Source organism: Neopelma chrysocephalum, unplaced genomic scaffold (assembly GCF_003984885.1).
Source record: "Neopelma chrysocephalum unplaced genomic scaffold, ASM398488v2 Primary Assembly neopelma1_174, whole genome shotgun sequence".
Lineage (NCBI taxonomy): Eukaryota > Metazoa > Chordata > Aves > Passeriformes > Pipridae > Neopelma > Neopelma chrysocephalum.
This window is the reverse complement of record NW_020897836.1, coordinates 530,373-553,389: the sequence shown is the minus strand read 5'-3', so window position 1 is coordinate 553,389 and position 23,017 is coordinate 530,373. Positions and strand designations below refer to the sequence as shown.

The 23,017-nt window shown below is 49.4% G+C and overlaps 1 protein-coding gene across 1 annotated transcript in view; it reads left to right on the top strand.

Moving 5' to 3' along the window:
- Nucleotides 1–23,011, top strand: part of SFXN5 (sideroflexin 5) — a 96,357-nt gene extending 73,346 nt beyond the window's left edge. The window contains exons 13-14 of the mRNA XM_027701920.1: nucleotides 3,255–3,372; nucleotides 21,917–23,011. Coding sequence (XP_027557721.1) covers nucleotides 3,255–3,372; nucleotides 21,917–21,994 — 196 coding nt within the window. The 3' untranslated portion in view covers nucleotides 21,995–23,011. The remainder of the gene's footprint in view (nucleotides 1–3,254; nucleotides 3,373–21,916) is intronic.
- The last annotated feature ends 6 nt before the right edge of the window (nucleotides 23,012–23,017 follow it).

Sequence of the window (23,017 nt, the reverse complement as noted above, 5' to 3'; positions counted from 1 at the left end):
CCAAGGCCAGGTTGGTTGGGGCTTGGAGCAACCTGGGCTAGTGGAAGGTGTCCCTGCCCATGGCAGGGGATGGGACTGGATGGTCTTGAAGGTCCCTTCCAACCCAAACCATTCCATGATTCCACTGTTTTCCTGCAGCTTTCCAACCCAGGACCTTCTCTTGGTGCAAACTTCTCAATCCCAGGCTGTCTAATCTGAGCACCAAGGTTTAGTTCTCCAGACCCCGGCTGGTCCTGACCTGTGTGTGTGGTGACAGTCCCTAAAATCACTGTTCTCATGCCAAAACAGCTTCAATTCTTCTGCAGAATTACTGGTAGGGGAAAGAGGATATTTGCTCTTGTGGATACATCAGGCTGCTGCTTCTGCTTTTTGAGTATCTCTGGAGATGGTCAGGAGTTCAAGTTTTAATATCTCTGGAAATACTCAAAAGCCATCTGGACACAATCCTGAGTAATGTGCTCCAGGGGAATCTGCTCGAGCAGGGAGGGGGGACTAGATGACCTCCAGTGGTCCCTTCCAACCTTACCCTGGGATTCTTTAGGCTTCAGAAGATGCCAAAGTTGGGCTGTCAGGGGGATCTGAAGGTCCAGATCTCCACCTGCCTCACCCAGCCCTTTGGCAGAGCACACCAGGACAGCACTGTAAACTAAATCCCCCTTCCACAAACAGATATTAGTTTTATTTATTTTTAATCTGTGCTAATCCTCTGCAATTAAACCCTTTGGAACCATCCGGGGGGGGGTTAATGGGTGAAAAGAGGGGTTTGGATTGCAGTTGACAGCCACCAAAATGCGATATTTAACTTCATATCCTTCCCAGATCTGGGTTGGGAGCAGAGATCCCGGGGACAGGAGAAAAGTGGACCTCTTGACTAATTATGAGTCATTTGTTCTGAACCGCACAAATTTTAGAATCCAAATCCCAATTAAGACATTGCACTGCACGTGTTAATTAGCCCGCTCTCCTTTTTTACATCAAGCCATAACTCTTCTTAATTAGGAGGTTGGCCCTTGCGATTTGAACTGGCCTGAGCTGGGAGCACCCCTGGAAGTCACACCTGGGGGGCTGGACCGGGGATCGTTTTAAATTGGTTGGGTTTTCACTTGGGTGATTATGAGGTGCCCAGCAGGGCAGTAATTACAGAGGGTGCGGCTTCCAAATTAAGATGTCAGAGGTGGTGTAGGCGGCGATGTCTTGGTTCTAAACTGTGCTCCGGGGAGGCTTGAGGGATGCTGGTCCTCTGATTGTCTCAGCGAGGGCTCTCATGGATCACAACAGCTTGAGCAGGAGGATAAATCAGTTCCAGGAGCTGCCCCTCTGCATCCCAGGGATAATCACAGCTTATTGATGGCAAATCTTGAATGGTGTGTTTGTTAGAGTGGAGCAAGGTTTTCCTGCTTTCCTCACTCGGCCAAAATCCTTCTGGGCTTCTGTGAGAGAATTTTAGATTAAGATTGTGTTCTGTGCAACAAAGAGAAGCGAAATATTGGAGAACAGAAGCTTGGCTTTCACAGCACAAATTGATAGGATCAACTCCGTCTCGATGGCTTATTAGTGAGGAGCTGAGATATCGGAGGAGTTAAAGCTCTGGATCGTGTTTTCCCTCCCCGCTTCCCCCAAACCCTCTTGAGATGGGAGACAGTTTTCAGCAAGCAGCGCTAGCAAAGGGCGAGGAGTCTGAGTGTTCAGACACACAGACAACGTGGAGCAGGGTAACGGGTTCCCACACATCAGCTGCTCCCTCGGAATCCGTCAGGTGCGCGTTTGGAGCCGGCGCCGAGCGCGGAGCAGGCGGGGGCTGGGGGGGAACCTCTGATCCTGCTGCGGCTGCACGGGGAGATGGGGCTGCAAAACCCCATCAGGTGTGTGCCCTGAGGTGGGAAGGGATGCTTGGAAACCCTCTGGATGGTGCACGTTGGATTGGGAATGCTTGTTAAACCCCAGTGGTAACCACGGAGGTGTTCAGAGCTTGGCGTGATCTGGTTGTGCTTTCCTTGACCAAAGGAGAGCTCCTGTGCCCCGGTGGGAAGGGATTAACTAGGAGATCATAGGATCAGGGAATATCCTGAGTTGTTAGGGACTCTCAAGGATCAAATCCAACTCCTGGCCTTCCAGAGGACACCCCCAATAATCCCACCCTGTCCCTCAGAGCATTGTCCAAACAATCCTTGGGCTCTGGCAGCCTTGGTGCCATAACCAATCCCCTGAGGATTTCCAGTGCCCAACCACCCTCTGGGGGAAGAACCTTTTCCTGATATCCAACCTAAACCTGCTCTGACACAACTCCATGCCTTTCCTTCAGGTCCTAAATGACCCATCAGCTAATCTCCCCACTCTCTACATTCCTCATACACACTGAATACCCAAACAAAACTCACTGTCAAGTCTTCAGTTTATATTCCCATTTTTTTTCAGGTTGGTAGGAAAAAAGTCGAATGACAGGAGTCCTTTTGGTGGATAGCTCCAGAATAAACCCTCAGAAACTATGGTTTTCCCCTTAGCATTCATAAACTGCCTGAGGTCCTGTATCCTGGAATATATTTAACACACCACCTTCTCCCTGCTAAACGTTGTCCCAGTTTTGGGGTGTTAATTGCATCACAAGGGTCACTTCTCGGTCACTTTGAGAACTTGACCTTGCAGGTATCTTCAAGTGTTCGCTCTTAACAAGTCTTGAACTCATAAATATCCCCTGGGAAGAGCAAGTGTTAAAACATCCTTATCTCCCAGGCTGCAGATGTTTGATTTTTAACAAATTAAGGTATTTTGTAGAGTTTACTGCTTTATTACCCCATTAACGAAGCCGTGTGTGCCTTTTTCAGCTGGCAGGGCTGACAAAGTTCCCAATGTCTCTCAAGGACCTGGGTTTCTTCTGCTCATTCACCATCAGCTCCAGAGCCTGAATGCAGGTGACACCCGTGGGTGGCCCCCACTCCAGAGTGAGGTGGTTTGAACTGGGGGAAGAGTGTGAGGGTGAACTTGTCCATGACCTGCTAAGAGAGAGGTGCCTATCTCTGGAAGTGCTCAAGGACAGGCTGGACGGGCCTTGGAGCAACCTGGGCTAGTGGAAGGTGTCCCTGCCCATGGCAGGGGGTGGCACTGGATGGGATTCAAGGTCCTTCCAACCCAAACCATTCCATGATTCTGCGAAGGAACCAAGACCAGTGGGTCTGGGTGGACACCAGCGTCTGTTCTGATGGTGCCGTGCACTCACCTGGTCTGTGAACTGGTCTAACAGAGCCTTTCCTTTCCAGAACATCCCTGCTGAGGTCCCGTCCACGGATGATTCTCCCAGTCCAAAGCCTTGTGTGCCTCGCTGCCTTTGGCCTGGCCCTCCCCTTGGCCATCAGCCTCTTCCCGCAGATGTCCGAGGTCAGTACGTGTCTGGTCGCTGCAGGGGGGTGTCTCGGGGGGGTTTACCAACACCAGGGCTTGTTGTGCCTTCCTACAAAACAGTCTCATTCCTGTGGGAGGCTCCTCCAGTTTTTAATCGAGTCTGTTCCTGTTTTCTTCACTCAAGTGCAGCTTCACCAGGCGGGTGAAGGCCCCTCTTCCATCACAGTGGTGTTGCCTTGGGGTCAACACAGTAAAAACAAGTCTTTGTCCATGAAGCCAAGAGCCTGGACCATCCATTTGGTGTGGATGTACCTTCCCAGAGCTGCCTTTTCATCTTCTACTCTGGCTCTGGGAAGACCCAGCCCTGGGGGTGAACAGAGGAAAACCAACCAAGGAAACAGGGAATGACTAATTAAATCACTTGTACCGAGTTAGTTGAACAAATTGCTGAGGTGTGTTTGTTTCCAAGCCATTAATTTTGACCATTTGGTGTTTGGAGCTTAAAGATTGTGAATTTGTACATTGTCAGGGAGGGTCATTATTCTAAAGTGATAAAACCTCTCTCAAACAGAGCAAAGGACTTTGCTGGAGTTCTCTTTGTGTCAACTAGAACGGTTGATCAGAAATTGCTATCAGTGTCTCTGTTGCTTAATTCATAATTTTTCAGTCTGGATGGGTTTATCCACGACTTCCAGCCAGGGAATCTTGTTGTACACTTGTCTGCTGACTGAAAAACACGTTGCAAATTCTCCGTTGTCCTTCTACAGGCTGAGACAAACCTGTCCCTTCATCTTCTAAGTAACTGAATACATCTCAATCTTGGAGTCTCTTGCTAAAAGATGTGTTTTCTGAAGCTTTAATGATTCATATGGCTCTTCCTTAAACTTTTTCTAATTAGTCAACATCCTTTTTGGAGCACTTCCATAAGAACCAGACACAGTATTCCAGAAAGAAGTTGCACAAGTACCAGTTGCAGGAGCAATGTGATTTTCCTGCTTCTCCTCGGATTCATACATCCACAGTTTGTTAGTCATTTTGGCAGGAGCTCAACCTTAGCTCCCTGGCCATCAGCTTTTTGCTCTGATCCCAAGTTCTGCTCGGAGGGTTTTGGTTATGAAAGCCTGGGGAGGTTTGCCAGGTCTTGCACCTGCTCAAGGTACGTGCCTGGAGCATGTCCAGAGTTCCTGTTGGAAGGAGATTTGGGGATAGAACATCCCTTATGCTGCCTTTTCATGGAATCATGCAACCATAGAGTTTTTTAAGATTGGAAAAGACCTCTGAGATCATCAAGTCCAACCATTCCCCCAGCACTGCCAAGACCACCACTGACCCCTGTCCCCAAGTGCCACATCCACAGGGATTTTAAATCCCTCCAGGGATGGGGATCCACCCCTGCCCTGGGCAGCTGTGCCAGGGCTGGACAACCCTTTCAGTGAAGAATTCCTTCCTAATATCCAATCTGAACCCTCCCTGGTGCAATTTCCAGGGAAAGGAGTTTCACCCACCATCAGGTGGCTGTGGCTTTTCCTGGGAGGTCTCCTTTTGAGATAATCAGGGAAGCAAGACCACAGGGGGTAACACCAACCTCATTTACCCCAAAGGTGACACCATTCCCTCAAAACCACAGAATCACAGACTGGTTTGGGTTGGGAAGGGCATCAAAGACCACCCAGTTCCATGCCATGGACACCTCCCACTAGAATTTTAGCTTGATGGGCGACAGATAATTCATCATGTGTGGTGTCTGATATTACAGCAGGAAAAACTGTGTGGATTTTAAGAGCTGAATGAATTCAAGCCCACGAGGAAAATGAAGGTCTGTCTTGCTTGAGAGGATATTCAAATTGCAGGCATCAGGCACCACTGAAAGCGTTCAGCATCACTTGAAAATGACCTTCTGAGAGCAGATGAAATGTTATCTGCAGTGTAAACATGAATCAGCGCTGATTAGGAGATCAAACACAGTGACGTGCTCTCTGCCCACGCTCCATGTCAATGAAAAGAAACCATTACAGCTGGTGCTCGAGCTCATTATCTGCTGGGAGCTCAGCTCTGCTCCTTTGGAGGGAGCTCCATGTGCACAGCTGGACCTCACATCTGTCGATGCCAAGGAATTGGGTTCTCCGTAGGCAGCCTGGGCTGATCTGTGTTAGAATCGTGGGATCGTGGTTTGGTTTGGAAGGGATTTTAAAGGCCATCTCATTCCACACCCCTGCCATGGGCAGGGACACCTTCCACTAGCCCAGGTTGCTCCAACCTGGCCTTGGACACTTCCAGGGATCCAGGGGCAGCCACAGCTTCTCTGCCCAGCCTGTGCCAGGGCCTCCCCACCCTCCCAGCCAGGAATTCCTTCCCAATATCCCACCTAATCCTTCTCTCTGTCAGTTTGAAACCATTCCCCATTGTCCTGTCCCTCCATCCCTTGTCCCAAGTCCCTCTCCAACTCTCCTGGAGCCGCTTTAGGCATTGGAAGGGGCTCTAAGTTCTCCCTGAAGCCTTCTCTTCTCCAAGTGAACACCCCCAGGTCTCTCAGCTTGTCTTCCCATTATGTTTCCATGTGTTACAAATGTGTGTTTAAAGGATGTTCCTCCCATTCTCTAAAACCTCTTTAGGGGTTTCTGTGGGGATGCTCAAGTGAGCAGAGCAGGTGGAACAACCTCTCCAGATCCATTTCTTCCAGTTTGTGATGGGAAACCCAAGTCTCCTTGCAGGGAGCATTTCTCAGACCGTGTGACTTCTTGGATGCTCATCCCTGTCCATGAACTTTAACAGCTGGACTCGATCTCAGAGGTCCTTTCCAACCTCAATGATTCCAGCTTGTCAGATGAGGAATTTAGTAGCCTTGGAGTGTTTGAGCAGTGATCTCTGGGTGTCTGTGCAGGTGTCAGTACATCTGCACATGTTTGCTGTCCCCACAGCCTCGGCAGGTGAACACAACACGACCCAGACGCCGCCATTGTACCAAGCAAATTATTAACAACAAGGTGGAATAGGCCTGTTCTGTCCCAAAAACATGATCATGGTCTGAGCACCAAACTCTTCAGGAATTGCAAAGGAGCCAAATTCTGCCCTTGATCACGCATTCATTGTCCTTTTTCTCGAGTCAGGGAGCAAAACCAGAAGCTGATTTGTTATTAAGGGCTTGTTTTAGGTTGGCTGTGTTTGATCCACTCTTCTAAAGGGGCTCAGACTTACAGTTAGTTTTCAAGCAGAATTGAAACCTTTTAATAGATTTAATAACTTTGCTAGATAAATGATAAATGCAGCCACCTTATCACATCAGCTGTAGCTGCTCTGGAGTTATTCCTGTGTTCAGATGACCTCAGAGAAAGGTCTCTGCAAACAGAGACACCAATATCAGGCAAATGAAAATTCTGGAGGCGAACAACCTTCATGTGCTGGGAAGGTTAATGCATCCAGATCTTCTCCTGGGTCGATATTTAGTGTAGGCAAGACCTTGGTTTTGTGCAGATGAAATTCCACTTTGGTTTCTGCGACGGGTGCTCCAGAATTGCAGCTCGTTTCTGGACGTTGTGGGTTTGAAGATCACCTTACAAAAATAAACCCATCAAGACGTGGCTCTTCGGGAATACGCCGAGAAACGCTCCCCTCATCCCAACACAGTGTTAACTCCCGTACCTAAATGCATCAAATATGCATTGAGTAATTCGCTGCTGTTAAGTTTAGGAGAAACATGTAGTTAATGCATTTAGCCCACAACCTCCCAACTGCCTCCCATGCCCCCCGGGGAATCTCTTCTCCAACCGCCTTATCCTACAGCATCCCCACTGACAACTCCTACTCAGCTATGCACTGCCAATGGAAACAGCTGTGACAGTTCCAAACTGAAAATGGGACTTGTGCAAATGAAATTCAGTGTAGCAGCAAAAGAGAGAACCACGGGGTTGCTCCGCTGATTTTCCCACCCTTCGGTCCCCGCTCGTCCCGACCATTCATTAGGATTTGTGGCGTCCACGAGGACGTGGTTGGAACTTCCCACTGGCTGCAAACTTGCCCTGCCCCTTGTCTGGTGGGATTGTGCTAAAGGAGGATAAACCCAGGTGAGAAATGGAGCTGGAGCAAGAGCTGATGGCAGAGAAACCCTTCCAATACCTGCAGTCCTGGTGTGCTCTCTCCATGGGTGAAGTTCAGAGGGTGTTGGATGCTGGTCAGGGCAAACCAAACCACCTCCCGGAATCTGATTTGGGCCGAAAGCCTTTCCCTTAAAAATAATCTTCCTTTTGGATCTCCAGGACAAGGGGAATAAACAGCCTAAAATCCAAGGCTGAGCTATTGTTTTCCAATCTGTTTTAGCCTTCATCTTGTTGGCAGGCTGCTTTAGAAAAGCAAAAGGTTAATGAGCCAATGTGCAGTGGGATTATTGCAGTAAAGATGACAGTGAACCAGTAATTACTAATTAGATGCAGTTTAACAGGAGGAACAAGTGAAATCTCCTCTTCACCAACTGTCAATAATTAGCAGATTTGGTGAGGTTGAAATGTGTCCACAGTTAAAAGGCTGATTTTTTAATGAAATGGCACTTGACAAAAGAGCTGTATGGAGGTCACAGCCATAGCCCTCGAGACGCTTCCCCATACCATACTTAGGAGGGAAATCAGATGCAAGACAGCAGGGGGTCCCCATGAAACCACTTCTCCCTTGGGATTGCATTGCAGGAGCGGGGGGGGGGGAAGGGATTCTCTGCAGTAATTTTTGTCCAAGTTGGATGAGAAGCGAAGGGAAGGATTTGCCAGCTGCCATGGGGAAAAATGTTTGAGAAGTGAGAAGTTCTGTGGTGCTGCTTTGCTTCTGGGCCTGAGGAACAGTTTCCCGGGAGAGTCTGGTAACCCGGGAGCGCCGGCCAACGTCTACCCTCGGGATGGATGGCTGGTCTTGGAAGGAGCTCCTCGCAGGGAAGAAGCGGCACGAGGTCCTGGCAGGAGGTTGGAAGCTCGGTGGGATGTGTCTCCCAAAGACTGCAGAAGATTCAAGCTGTGCCTGGAGGGTTTGGTTTCCCACTGACACGCGGGCGACGCTCCGTCGTTGACTTGGGAAGCGTCAAGAGGTTCATCTGAGGTTTCCTCTCCTGTGCACTGATCCAGCTTCTCTTCTGGCACAGCAACTGTTGACATAGGCAGGAGTATCTTTGCTTTCCACATGGACTTAAAAAGGAGAAGTCATCTGCGGGAGCTTCTTTAATGCTTATGAAACTATTTGTTTGAGCCCAGGATTTACATGACAGTGAGTGGTTGAATATTGGCGTGGTTTAAGTAGGGCTTGAGAGGAAACCTGTGGTGTTTGGGAATGTGTTGGGCCCAGTTCTGACCTTCAGGTAACACAGTTCTGCACCTGGAAAGGTAAAGAAGTGGGAGAGGAGGTGAGGTTTGGGGAACAGCAGACCTGGAGACCAAGGTATTTGTCACGAGCTCTTTTTGTGATAAATCCTTCCCTGCTCCAAATCAAATCACAGCCTTGGCTGTGAATCTTCCTCAGGTCACCAGAGCAGCTCAAACCACCATGGGACCAGTCCTCAGTACTCAGTTCTGTCTCAGTAGCTCATTCAGGACCAGAGGAAACAGCCTCAAGTTGTGCCAGGGGAGGTTTAGGGAAAATTTCTTCCCCAGAAGGGTGGTCAAGCATTGGAACGGGCTGCCCAGGGATGTGGTGGAGTCCCCACCCCTGAAGGGATTTCAAATCCGTGTGGATGTGGCACTTGGGGACATGGGTCAGTGTGACCTTGGCAGTGCTGGAGGATGGTTGGACTCGATGGTCTTGGAGGACTTTTCCAACCTAAACAATTCCACGATTCCATGAAGAGGTGGCACCTCAGCCCTGCAGCACAACCGGAGTCCCAAGGAGGTGCTTCTGCACTGACTGCTGGACAGGGAACATTGGGCTGAGGCTGCTCCCAAAGGGGTGAGCAGTGAACTTGAACCCCACTCTGGGCTAAACAGCCAATTTCTTGGGAAGGTTTCCTGCTCCCTTGGTCTGAGACAGGAGTTATTTTACCATTTGCTTCCTCCCTTCCTCTCCTGCTCTCACCACCCCTTGAGAGCACCAAGCAGGAGACGACGTGCTCCTGGCTCAGCCCCCCCCCCTTTCAGGCTTTCCTTCACCTGCACCAGCTGTCAGGGCAGGGCTTCCAGACCTGCTGTGTGTTTTCCCAAGGAGCCAGACTTCACACAGCACTTCCCCCTTGGCCCTGCCCTTTGGCTTTCCCTTTACACCTCCACTGCTCGCCCCCCTCACCCCCCTGGCAGCCTGGCATCTGCAGAACACCTTTCCCGTCAAAGCAACCAGGAAAAAAAAAATATAAATATCACAGCAGCTTGTTTCCTGTGCTGCACATTCCCTCAATTCCCACAGCAACTTTGAGTTTCCCTCTAATTGTGCTGCTCGGGAAAGCTGCTGCCCAGGATCCTGCTGGCACAGAGGGGTCTGGGTGTTGCTGGAAGTGTTTAGGGGGGCCTGGGAAGGTTTGGTTGGGTTTGTGGTGGTGGTTAGGCTTGTAGAGAGATGTGCCAGGAGCTGGGAGGGTCTTACCAGAGGTTGGCAATGAGCTCTTGTTAATTATCACAGGAACTGTCGGTGTTATTCCTGTAGGTGTCCATGGGCTGTTCCCAACCCATCACAGGTCTCCTGTAGAGGTTCTTCTACCAGGAACAATCTATCCAGTGGGAGATGTCCCTGCCCGTGGCAGGGGGTTGGAATGAGATGGTCTTTAAGGGTCCCTTCCGACCCAAACCATTCTGGGATTCCATTTTATGATTCTGTGACGTGCTCTTGGCCCGTGATCTGCCCTAGTTCCTGCTCCCACCTGGAGTTTCCCTCTCTCTGGCGTCATCTCCGGTGTGACACCGACAGAAAGAAGCCTGGAGGTGTGTTTGTTTTAGAGCCTGCAAGGTCAACCCACCCTCCATGCCACAAACTTCCATGTTTACATGGCAGCAGAGCTTTTTGGGGAGCTCAGGCGTGTTGAAGGCAAGGACAGAGGCAGGTTCACGTGCTCCAAACCTCCTTCTCGAGGCACTTCAGGGCATTCCTCAGTTCCTAAACCCATGAGGAGGGAATGTCAGGCTTAGCAGTCCTCTCCTCCACTTCCAGTGGTGCTTCAGCCTGAGTTGCTGAACCAGCAGCCACCAGCCCCCTCCTGCTTCAGGGAGAGCTTCAGGTCAGTGTTTGGTGTTTCTGCAGAGAACTTCTGCAGACCAAATGACCCAAAAGTTCCAGACGCGACATGACTGGGACATTCTTGTTCCACCCAAGTCAGGAGAACCCTCAAATTCTCATGTTTGTCTCATAAATCCTCACTGCTACCACGTGATGCTCTTTTAGGTTCCTTTTCTGGGACTGTAGCAGACGGATGGGGAAGATGCTGCGGCCCAGTAACTTCCTTCTGCCTGCTCCACCTGGATGCAGCAGCACTTCCAGGTGCAAATCCGTGGGTGGTGATCTCACAGAAGCTGCATCTGCCTTGTCCCAGGGTCACCTCCCATTTCCCAAACTCATTAGTTTGGTTTTCATTGCATTTCCCTTTTCATTCATGTCCTGGCACAACTGAAACTCCTCTTGACCCGGAGAGAAGGAACCAGTTTTGCAAAGCAAAGAACATTTCTGGATTATGACATCTCCCCTTTCCATGTGTTTTTTCCCCACTCTTCTTTCTCAAAATCAAGAAATTTCCTGTACCTACTCACTCCCCAGTGGGCCGGAGCTGGGAGATCTCAGTCACTTCTGGGAGCAAGTGTCTTTCTTACTTAGGATCACAAGATGGTTTGGGTTGGAAGGGACTTTAAGGACCATCCAGTTCCAACCCCCTGCCATGGGCAGGGACGCCTTCCAGTTGAACACTGCCAGGGATGGGGCATTCCCAAGAGGAAGAGGGTGGATCTGGTCTTCAGGGGCTGCACCATCACTCCTTACAAGCCCCTGGGAGACTCGGGGTGGTTAAATTTACAACTGCTCAGCCCCTTTGCACCTCCCGGTGTAATTATTGGGCTCACTGACATCTCTGGTCTGGGGGAGGTCACAGTGAGCAGAGCTCTGATTGATTTGGAGCCCCGGTCTTTGTTCTCACCTTCCCTGTCCGAGGGGCTTTGATTTGTGGCCGAGCTGGTTTTTGAACCTGCTCCTGAGAGCGGGGCCTTTGTTTCGGGACCAGCGGCCGCCGGGAGTCAAAAGGAGCTGAAAATTTTCCAGGGTCTGGCCTTAAAATCTTAACTTGGACCAGCAGGGCTTGTCCTTGCTGGGAAGCACAGCTTGAACCAAACTGCTCTTTGTGGTCATCCGGGGTGGGTGTGGGAGAAAGGACCCCTTTGTACTGCCCAGGGGCTTCGGCAGCGGTGTCAGACGGGATCTGGTTTCATGTTTATATCCCTGTCCCTGGGATACAGGTTCAAGTATGTAAACTATCTCTGCTGCAAGCACAGGCTCCTGCAGGTGTGTGGGTGCTGGTGGGCATAAAAAAACATTCCTGACACCATCTCTTTTGAGGAGTCTTCACCTCCTGATGGCTATAAGCCATTAGGAGTCAAAAGAAAGAGCTGACATCCGACAACTCCGGATAAACAGCTAAACATTAACCCTTCAAGTGGCTCGAAAAACATACTTAAAAGCCCCTTTGTGGAAAGAAGCCATTTTTTTTGCGGGCCTGTTAATTGCTGTCTTTCTTCGGGACACCTTTCAGCAGCACCTACTGTAAACAGAGGGGCTCCTCCCCGCAGCACTTCCCCCAAGGATTCCTGCCCCGCCACCTCCTGCGGAGGTGGAGGTGGCCATCCCTGGCTGCTCCTGCCCTCTGCACCCCTCCTGTGGGTCCTTGGTTCTGCTGCTTTATTCTTGTCCTGAAAGCCAAGCCCTTTCCCCTCTTTCTGCCAGCCCTCCCTGACATCTCAGTCCACATTCTTAGGATCACAGGATATCCTGAGTTGGAAGGGAACCCCAAGGATCGTCGAGTCCAACTCCTGGCCCTGCCCAGGACACCCCAGGAATTGTTAAGATCATAAAAGACCTTTATTATCCTCAAGTCCAGCCCTTGTTGTTCACCAACAGCCTCTTTATTTGGTGTAACCGGGTCCATCCCCAGCTCTTCCATGGCTGTTTCCTGCCTTGTCCCTCTCATGTCACACAGGGTTGGATTTGTCCTTTTGGGCATATTTGGAGATGGTTGTTTTGTCTCATCTGCAACAACTTGTACCTAAAGCTACTCCAAGAGATACAGGATACAAAAGGAAGGCGACCCGTTGTCCAGACTTGCCTGCTTGTAGCAGAAAATGCCTTATTAATCACATTTCACGTATGTAATTATCTGTAATTGCTTTTTAAATCATTTGGCTCCAGCAGCCTGTTCCTAGTGGGGCTGTTGGTCTGGAAGAGAAGGAAGTGGGCTGGAGGTTGGGAATCCCGAGGAACTTGATTAGCTGCATTAAAGCAACAAGGGCATCCCTAAATCCTGCTCTTCCATCATGCCCTTCCTCCTTAACAGCAGGAGGATTGCAGGGATTGATGTTTTCACCAAAGAGCAACAAATAATTTCCTCCTCCACAGAGCTGCTTGAGGATTAAAATTAAATAATTGAAATATTAAAATACCTCATTCCCATCAAAAGGAGAACTTGTCACGTTCATAATGTCCACATGTAAAATCAGAGCTTTTTATTTCTTCCAGAAGAGGAGAAACTCCCAAGTGTCTCTGTGGATGCTTTTCATTCCATCAAGGAGCAGTGATCGTAACCAAACCCTGTGATTTTGGGAGTTCTCAAGGTCACGTTTGAAGTGGGCTGATGACTTTTCCCACCAAGCAGTTGTCTTGAATGTTCCCCCCAAAAGTCAACATCGTGTGGGGTTTCTTCCGTGAGGTCAGGAGGAAATTTCTTTTGCCCTCTCCTGAAGATCCTTCCCTGAGGAGTCCAGGTGACCTGAGGTCACAACACTTCTGCTCTGGTACCAGCCTAAAACATCCACCTTTCTGGAGCTCCTGTAGAAATTAATTTAATGTGTCAAACTGAGACTTTATCCCATGGTCACTGACCTTCTCCAGAGTGGAGGAGAAAAGAGGAGAAAAGGCATCTTGGCTCCTGCAAAGGCCTTTTGTCTTTTCTGATCAACCTCTTTTCTCTGGAAGACAGACGGAAGGAACTTATTTTTTTTTTGATCTTGCTATTTGAAGTCTTACGGTTTCAAACCTTTATTTGAGATGCCAGGAGGGTTCCTGTGGGGAACTGTGAGGTTAGAGCTGGTATCCTACTGGTGGACTGGTTTGGGGGCTGGAGCACAGCAGGGGAACACAGATGCTGAGCTGCTCTGCTCCAGGACAGGCAGGGACACGCAGGGAATTGGAGTTCCCTTCCAGCCTGAGGTGTCATTTGTTATTATCCCACCTGCTGACACTGTTGTCATCACTCATGGACACAAGCAGGGGAGGGGGGCTCGCTGCCATGTGGGAGATGCTCTGCCCCAGCCTAGTTGGGCTTTAACCTAAAATGCCACGTTTCCCTTCTTCCCATCTGATTAAAATCCTGATGGTTTTGCACATTATTTTTCTGTGATGTGATGATTTTCAGCTTCTGAAGCTGAAATTCAAATCTGCCACCCTTGATTATATCGAATCATAGACTTGGGCTGGAACAGACCTTTAAGGTCATCGAGTCCAACCATTAAACCCAACACCACCAAGTCCACCACTAAACCATAGAATCATTTAGGCTGGAAAAGACCTGTAAGATCACCAAGTCTGACCATTAACCCGGCACCAAGTCCACCAGTGAATTAGTGGATGCTGCAATCCCATAACTGATCCATAAATTCTGCAAACTCTTCTGCTCTGCTTCAGGGCAGAGTCAGTTGTTCCCATTTAAGCTGAGGGGCAGGAACACCTTCACCCCTGTATCTGGAGTCTCAAAAAGCAACTGCACATCCACATCCAAACATCTGTTGAGCACAAGGAATGTTCCTGCTCCTCTCACTCCAGGAAGCTGATGGTACCTGAGGTGCTGCTGACACTTGGATTCCTGCTTTGCTAAAGCAGGTGGATGTTGGTGGTCAGAGCATCCATGGCCAAAAAAAAAAAAAAAGTCTCCTGGAATATTTAACCCTCAAAAGCCAGAACAGCTGAATGCTCCGGAACAGCCAAATATTCCAGAGCAGCCAAATATTCCGACTTTCCTCCTTTTCAAGGAAGGGAGAGAAAATGGGGGTAAAATTAATTTCAAGCGTTTTTAGTGGTCATTATAGTTTGTCCTGCCAAGGGTTAGACTGAGATACACCTTTGGTGTAAAAGTTCTCCCTGTCAGAGGGAACACACTTTCATTTTCCCTCCTTTCCTTGAAACAATGAAAAGGAGGAAAGTCAGAATATTTGGCTGTTCTGAGGTTTATACATTTCAGAAGATTTTTCTGGTTTGTTTTTTTTTTTTGCCGTGGGTGCTCTGAGCACCAACATCCACCTCCAGCTGCCTGTGGGACAGGGTGGAAAATGGTTCCCTGGCTGTGGAGAATCACAGAGTATCCTGAGTTGGAAGAGACTCTCAAAGGATCATCCAGTCCAATTCCTGGTCCTGCACAGGACAACCCCAAAAAACAACACCATAAAATGATATATCCCTGAAACCTCACTGTTTGGAGACAGGGCTCTGAATTCGGAGCCATTTATCACAGAATCATGGAATATCCTGAGCTGGAAGGGACCCTCAAGGATCATCCAGTCCAACTCCTGGCCCTGCACAGACATCCCAACAATCCCACCCTGTCCATGACAACGTTGTCCAAACGCTTCTTGTGAAATCCTCCCCAGAACTTCGGCATTGCAGGGATTTCCCTGTTGCCCACACGGGGCAGGAATTCCAAACTCCTGTTTCCAAACAGGAAATTTTGCAAGTTACCTGGATTGCCTGATTGGTAGTCCTTTACCCATCTGATGAATTGTGTGTGAATTCATTCACGTGGTGGTGAAAGGGCAGAGAAGTGTCCTCATCTGCTTATCCAGCACTGACCCAGGTTTCCCAGAGAAGCTGTGGCTGCCCCTGGATCCCTGGAAGTGTCCAAGGCCAGGTTGGAGCAACCTGGGCTAGTGGGAGGTGTCCCTGCCCATGGCAGGGGAGTGGAACTGGATGGTCTTTAAGGTCCTTTCCAAGCCAAACCATTCCATGATTCTGTGATTCTAATTCTGATCTGTCCTTGCCTGTTTTGCTTTCCTTCTTTCCTTCTTTCCTTGCTTTTGAGAAAAACGTTTTCACTCAATACAATGTTTTCTCTTATGAAAACTGAACGTTTCTTTAAAAGAAAGGGGTCAAAAAGGCTTTAGAGAAGCATAAAATGAAGAAAACTGCACCACTCTTAAGTTCAATTTTTATTATGAATTTGAAGGAAAACTTCACAAAGTTTAGGTTTACTTTAAAATTGTTTTTTTCCCAACTTTGTGATTTGGGCAGAAAATTGAGTATCAATTATTTATGAAGTTATTGGTTACCATGTAATGGTTGGACTTGATCTTAAAGGTCCTTTAGAGCTTTATGTTTCTATGTACATTAGTCAAGAGGACCATCTCTCAGCCAGTGTGTCCAGTTTTGGGGTACAGATGGTTTTTAACTATGTAGAAAAACTGGGAAATTATCAGAAAAGAGATTTTCAAGCAATGATGGGCCTTGCAGAGAAGAACCGTGAGTTTTGTGTTATAAAATTTAACAAAGGTGATTTAATAATCTTTGGATGCTTTAATGGGAAGAAAACTTCTGGCAGGAGAGAACTCCTTAGGGCAGCAAATAGATCCGTGCAAAGCTGGAATTCAGAATTTAGGAAAATGCCAACTGTGGGAATGGTTGATGCTCTTTGAAGCAGGATACTGAGAGGTCTTGTAGCTCCACAAGTTGCTTGGACTCTGTAACCAGAGGCTGGAGATCTTTTGAAAAACACCTTTTGTGGTTTGATTAAAAGGTTTTCCGAATTCTCTCACCTGTCAGGTCACCTTCAGTTGGTCCATAACACTTCCAAGAGACAGTTCCTAGCAAAGAGTGGTTTCCTCATCTCGTTCCATGGGGAGGAATCCAATGGTTTGGGTTGGAAGGGACCTCAAAGACCGTCTCATTCCACCCCCTGCCATGGGCAGGGACACCTTCCACTATCCCAGGTTACTCCAAGCCCCATAATCCAAGTGGAAATAGCCAGAGAACTACTGTGGCATTTAGACACACACAAGTCCATGGGCAGGATGGGATCCACCCAAGGGTGCTGAGGAGCTGGTGGAAGGACTCACTGAGACACTTTCCATCATTTATCAGCAGTCCTGGATAACTGGGGACATCCCAGTTGACTGGAGGGTCACAATGAGAGACCTCATTGCAACAGGAAGGACTTGGAGGGGCTGGAGCGTGTGCAGGGAAGGGAATGGAAATGGGAAGGGGCTGGAGCAGCAGGAGTGGCTGAGGGAGCTGGGGGGGCTCAGCCTGGAGAAAAGGAGGCTCAGGGGGGACCTTCTGGCTCTGCAACTCCCTGACAGGAGGGGGGAGCCGGGGGGGGAGTCGGGCTCTGCTCCCAGGGAACAAGGGACAGGAGGAGAGGGAACGGCCTCCAGCTGTGCCAGGGGAGGCTCAGGTTGGTTATTGGGAAAAGTTCCTTCATGGAAAAGGTTTTCCAGCCTTGGCACAGCTGCCCAGGGAGGTGGTGGAATCCCTATCCCTGGAGGGATTTAAGAGCTCTGTGGATGTGGCACTTGGGGACACGGGTCAGTGGTGGCCTTGGCAGTGCTGGGGGATGGTTGGACTCGATGATCTTGGAGGACTTTTCCAACCTTAATGATTCTGTGGTGCCATTTATAGTCCTTGTTACACCTCGCCGAGCTTCACCAGGTCTCAGATATCCTGATGCTGCCCTTGGCCATTGCCCTGATGTCTGATGTCCCAGGAGGAGATGGCAGAGGGCTGCTGGACGGGCAGGACACCCTTCCCAGGCTCCAAACCGGGACCACCACCGGCTCTCCTCGCTGGCACTGCCAAGGCAGCAGCAGAAGACAGAGTGACCAGCCTGGTCCTCCCTTCCCCCACCTCCCAGCGCAGCATCCGTCAGTCCACATGACCCTCCCCCTACCAAAATTGGCTGCTTTCTTCCTTCTTCTCCCCCCCCCCCCCCCCCTTTTTTTTTTTTTTTTTTTTTTTGGCTGAGCGATGAGCTGTATGCCAAATCCATCTGCTCCTGTCTCCCCTAGCTGCCTTCCATATCGTTACAGGATCCCTGGCAGCCAGCCTAGACCTATCTCTCTCCCTGCACTCTTAGGAGCACATTCCTTTCTACACCTTTTCCCGAGCTGGGATAGAAATGAGTATCAACCCCAAACAAAAAGCATCTGCTTTCTGCCTGCTGCTGCCTCACCGGCCGCGCATGGGAGTTACACCCGTGTCAGCAGCGATTGCAAAACACACACAACCCCCCACCCCGCATCCAACACGGGCTGAGGGAACTCGGGGCGCCGGGAGCCTCCTCACACCCTCTCCCTCCCCATCCCTGCAGCACCAGCTGTGACCACCGCACCATTTGTTCCTCCAGCCCACGCCAGCACTCGGAGCCAGTTCTTTATCACCCCAATTAGCCTTGTCTGTGCTGATGAGAGGAGAGAGGCTTCCACTGCAAAGGCAGGGATGGGGGGAAGAAGAGCTGGCGTGTGCCGGGCACCGGGAGAGGCGATTCCCGGTGTGGTGGCTTTGTTTCCCTGCGGGGATGGATCTCGGCGGGGCAGGGGCAGCACTGAGATCACCTGCCTGGGGCTGCTCTGTAAACAGCTGCCTCGATAAGGGCAGGGGACGCCCTTTCTTGGGGTTTTCCCCCTTGGATATCCACCAGTGGGAAGAGGAGCATCCTCAGGATGCACCGGTTCCCAGGTGTTGTAGTGGATCTTGGTCACGTCAAACACAGTTCTGGATGAGTTTGGAGATGCACCCTGGCCCTGTCCCCAGCGAGGGTCTTCTACCTGCAGTAGCTTCACAGGGGTGTGAAGCAATTCCTCCTTCTCCCACTCCCTCATGACAGTGTCTCCCATGTTGGTATGTCAGGACACCGAGTGGTCAGTGCAGCCATCAGCCCAAAAGCCTGTTTTTTTACCCCAAACAAGCCCCCTGTAGCCCTGTCTGGGAGTGGTGCTTTTACACCACGTGTCCTTCAGTGCTGTCTGAACTTGCATCCCTCCTGGACTTCTCCTGGATCCGTTGTTGAAGACCATTTTCTGGTGGGCACCCCAGTGCCATCATCCCAAAGGCAGGAAGAGGATCCATCCCTTGCTCCAGCACCTCTCTGGGAGGAAGAGGATGGACAACAGTCCAAACCCAGGCCCACACTTGGTTTGAAAGGGCAAAGTCACCCTGTGTGAGGTGGGACAGGTCCCATCAGTGTAGTCCCAGCAGGGTAGAACCTGCTCCTCAGAGCACCCTCCTGGGCAGGTATTCCTTGACAGGGGGGTTCCCAGCGTGGCCATGACCAGCAAGGACCTTGCTGGAGGTCTTGGAAGCTGAGACACAAAAATCCTGACAAGAAACCGTGGTCTCCAGATGTGTCTGCCAGTGGAAGGTTGGCTGAGCAGGTCCGGGGTGCTGGACAGCTGGAATAGCAGCCTGTGCCAAAATAGGTGAAATTACACTTTCCAACAACAAAAAACTCTGAGGGAGTCTAAGACTGAACTGGTGAACAATAAGGTTGTGATTTAATGTTGCCTCAATACCTGTAACCCATCACCCGAATGCTTCTCCCTGTTCTCCATTTGATTTCCCACAGTGGGAAGAGTAAGTTACTCCTGATGGATTTCTGAAGGCTTTCCCAGTTTCCTGTACCTGCCTTCTTGGTGCAGACTCACCCCTTGGAGCTCCTGAGGCTCTGGAGCAGTTTTTAATACCTGCTTTGTTAAACTCAGCCAGAGGTGGCTCCAGTTCAACCAGTCACCTCCACCTCCCCAGCAAATTTCTTTCCCATCTTTCCAGGCTTTGGAAAGGGGCTTGAGTGAGTCTGATAATTACACAGCTCCAAACCAGTGCCTGGGACTGGTTGTGTCTCCTTCCAAGGTCTTCAGAGGGGTCCCTGACCGTGTGTCCATCCTGCACAAGGATCATGGAATCATTAAGGTTGGAAAAGCCCTCTGAGATCATCGAGTCCAACCGTTCCCCACTGACCCGTGTCCCCAAAGGCCACATCAGTGTGTTTTTTGCACGCTTCCAAATTAGACACTGATTTCTGCGTCCCTCTCCTCAGACACCATAATCTCTCTCTGAACTATCCCTCTTCAGTCCCATCCCTCCTAAAACCACCTCATGCAACGGCCTTGCTGTGGATGGAGAGCTCATCCATGCAGGGAACGAAGCCATTTCCCTCCTGGACGCATGGGGAGGAAGCTGGAAGAGCCTCCAAGCAATTATCTCATCTGTCTCCCTCCACCAAGACAATTCTGCTTAAACTATTCTTGATGGGTTTTCATCTCATTTGTGCTGAAAACTTCCCACCACAGACACCCCACACCTTCCCCAAAGCGTTTGGTTGTGATATTTTGCTCCTTCCCACTAGGATACTCTTCCTGCTGTTCAGCTTGGATCGCACTCGCTGCTTTTTGAATTGTGTCCCAAGGGAGCGTGAACAAAACATTCCTGCTTTTCTTCTCTTCCACAGCCCCTCGCACACTCAAACCCCACCACGCATCCCTGGAACTTCTCTCTTCCAGGCTCAGCACGTCCACATCCTCAGCATTTCCCTATAGGTCGTGCTTTCAGACCACTGGTTTGGGGTCCACCAAGGCAGATGTGGCTTTCCTTGGAGCTCCCACCTCTCCAGCTCCCTTTGGAGAGGGAGGGATCGTGGTGGCTCTCCATGGAGACGTCCCAGTAGTAGGTTGGGTTTTGAGCTGCCCCATATCCCCAATGGTCAGCGTTGAACCTCCCCCAATTCCAGGCCATTTAAAAGCACTTCACAGCATCATTAAGGTTGGAAAAGACTTCCAAGACCACCCAGTCCAACCTTTGACTGTCCACCAGTTGTTCCTTGAACCCCTCCGCGGGCCTTGACCCCGCTTCCCACCTGGATATCTTCCTCCCGGTGGGTGAACCCGCCCACCCCCCCAAAGCCCGGGAGCTTTTCTGTCTTGTCTCTGGAAGGAGAAATCCGACAACAATGGGAGGGGAAGCTGCGTCAGAGCCAGGCAGATCGGAGCTAATCCTGCCTCCGAAACGGATCCCGCCGGTGCCGGGGGTACGTGAGAATCGCCTCTCCTGCACCTTTGCCGGGTGCTCTCCCCACCACAACGCTGCACTCCCGGGTTTCAGCACAGAAAGAGATGGTGAAGTTGCTAATAATGGCACTAAAAGAAAATATGCTACATCTGTTATGGATAGCAGTACAAAATTAGCTGATCACACCTCTGACACCCAAGATGTCTTCACTTAAAATACTCGTTGGCTTACTTTACATAATTTGCTGATTATATTTAAAAGAAATACAATTTTGCAATTACTGTTCTTTCTGGTGTGCTATCTATGCATCATTTTCTTTTTATGTTTATATATTTCTCCTTCATTAGTGCAGTCTGAAGGGTGATTAGATCCCTTCAAACATTTTACAGAGGTTAAACGTTGATTAAGATTTAATTATTACTGTAAATAGCTTGGAATGACATATGGTGCAAAAACCTGACATATGTGCATTTGAATAAATGAAGTGCTATTTCCCATGATGCTTCAGTAGCTGTTTAACAGCTTTGCTGAAGGGTTATGTTGCACCTCATGTTAAGATTGCTTTGATGTTATATTTTGTTGGGTTTTTGCAGCTGAAAGCTAAGAACAGTTTTTCCAGTTTTTAAAAACATTGAATATTTTAAATACCTAAATTGTTTTGCACAAATTTTTGCTAATTTGTCTAACTAGGTTAAACATTTTCAAAAGCATTTCGATTTTTAACGTGGGTTCTTAGCATTGTGTCAGCAACAGCATCGATTCAATGTATAGGATTTCTAAAATTCCAGGCTTTGCGAGGTGCCCCGTCCCGGCCGGGAGCGGGATCTTTGCTTGTCGTGGGAACTGGGAGCACCGTGGATTCCTCCCAGGGATGCACAGATTTGGAGTGATTTCAGAGCAAGAGAAAGCTTCACATGAAGCTGGCAAAAGGAAGAACTTAGGAAAGGACTGGAGATTTTATGGAGGCAGAGAAAGGAGTTGGGAGATTTTAGCTGTGATCCATCCCTGTTGGAGGATGGAGTGGAGTGAGGTTGCACCACTCAGCCCTTGGTTTTTCCAGGTCCAAACCACAGCTTTGGGGGCTGGATTCCTTACAGCACCTTGGCTGTGGGAAAAGGAAGGGTTGTCCCCTGGAAAACGATGGGAGAGCCTCGGAGACACTCTATAATTCATTGAATATCACCAGGCATCATTTCCTGTAATACAAGTCAATCCACACAGGGTCGTTTTGAGGCTCGAGAAGAGTAAAGCACATTAAAATGACACGGAGAAGGCGAGATTGGTGTGGAATTATTTCCATATCGTGCTTCTCCACGTTAATTTATTGATCTATGGAGCTCCTGCTGCAGCACAACATTCTGATTTCGCCTCCTCTCTTTGATTTTCACAGATTGAGACGTCTCGGCTGGAGCCGGAGATCGCAATGGCCACCACCAGTAAGACTGTGATCTACAATAAAGGGTTGTAAGTGGAAGAGGATCATCTCAGCCCGGAAGGTTCGGGGAGAGGGGGAAAAAAGGGGGAAAACTTGAGAAGCCGACTGGGAAAAAGGAAACAACAACAACAACAAGACAAAATAATCGAGCTCAGCGATAGTAACGTCGTAGCGCTCCCGGCAGAGCGGGAGCGAATTAACGCTTGCAGAGAGCTGACAGCCTCACACCAGTCAAAAAAGATTAATATTAAAAAAGTTTTAACTTAGGCAAGAGGAGCGGCAGCAACCACAACAAAATCACGTTCGAACACTTTAGAAGTAGCTGATGAAGAATCTCGGAATTAACAAGCACCGCACGGAGGGACGGTCGGCGGCGAGTCGACGTGGTCGGGCCCGAGAGTGTAGACTTCACCCAGCAAGTTTTGTTTTCCATGTGAATCAAGTCTCTACACTGATGCTGCACAAAAATAACTCCCTAGAGAATCAACGGGAATGTGAAGCACTTGATAAGGTGTCTGGGAAGTGTCCTGCATTGATCTCCTGCTGATCCCACCCCAGCGATCATGAGCTAAAGAAGATTTCGTGCCGAGGTCACGGCCTCTGCTCCCTCCATCCCTCCCTCCTCCTCCTGTGGACGGTCCTGGTGGCATCCTGCCCTTCATCCTGTCACTGAATCCCACCACCAGGCATTCCACGAGGGCTTTTCCCTGGATTTCAAGATACTGGAAAGCCACCACACCCACACGCTGAGTGGGAAGGGGTCTTGTAGCAAAAATCATGATGGATCTGCTCTTTGCCTTTGCACAGCCAGGAAGGATGGGGATTGTCCCACCTAAACTCTAAAATTAAGATTGTTAGTCTAAGATAATTGGCTAAGCCACGCTTTGTTAAGGTAGTTGTCCAAGGACAGAACATGATTTAAGTTTTGATCAGCCCCAAGGTGATCAGGCAGTTGCACTAGATGATCATTACAGGTCCCTCCCAACTGGAATTCTTTTCTTTTCTTTTCTTTTCTTTTCTTTTCTTTTCTTTTCTTTTCTTTTCTTTTCTTTTCTT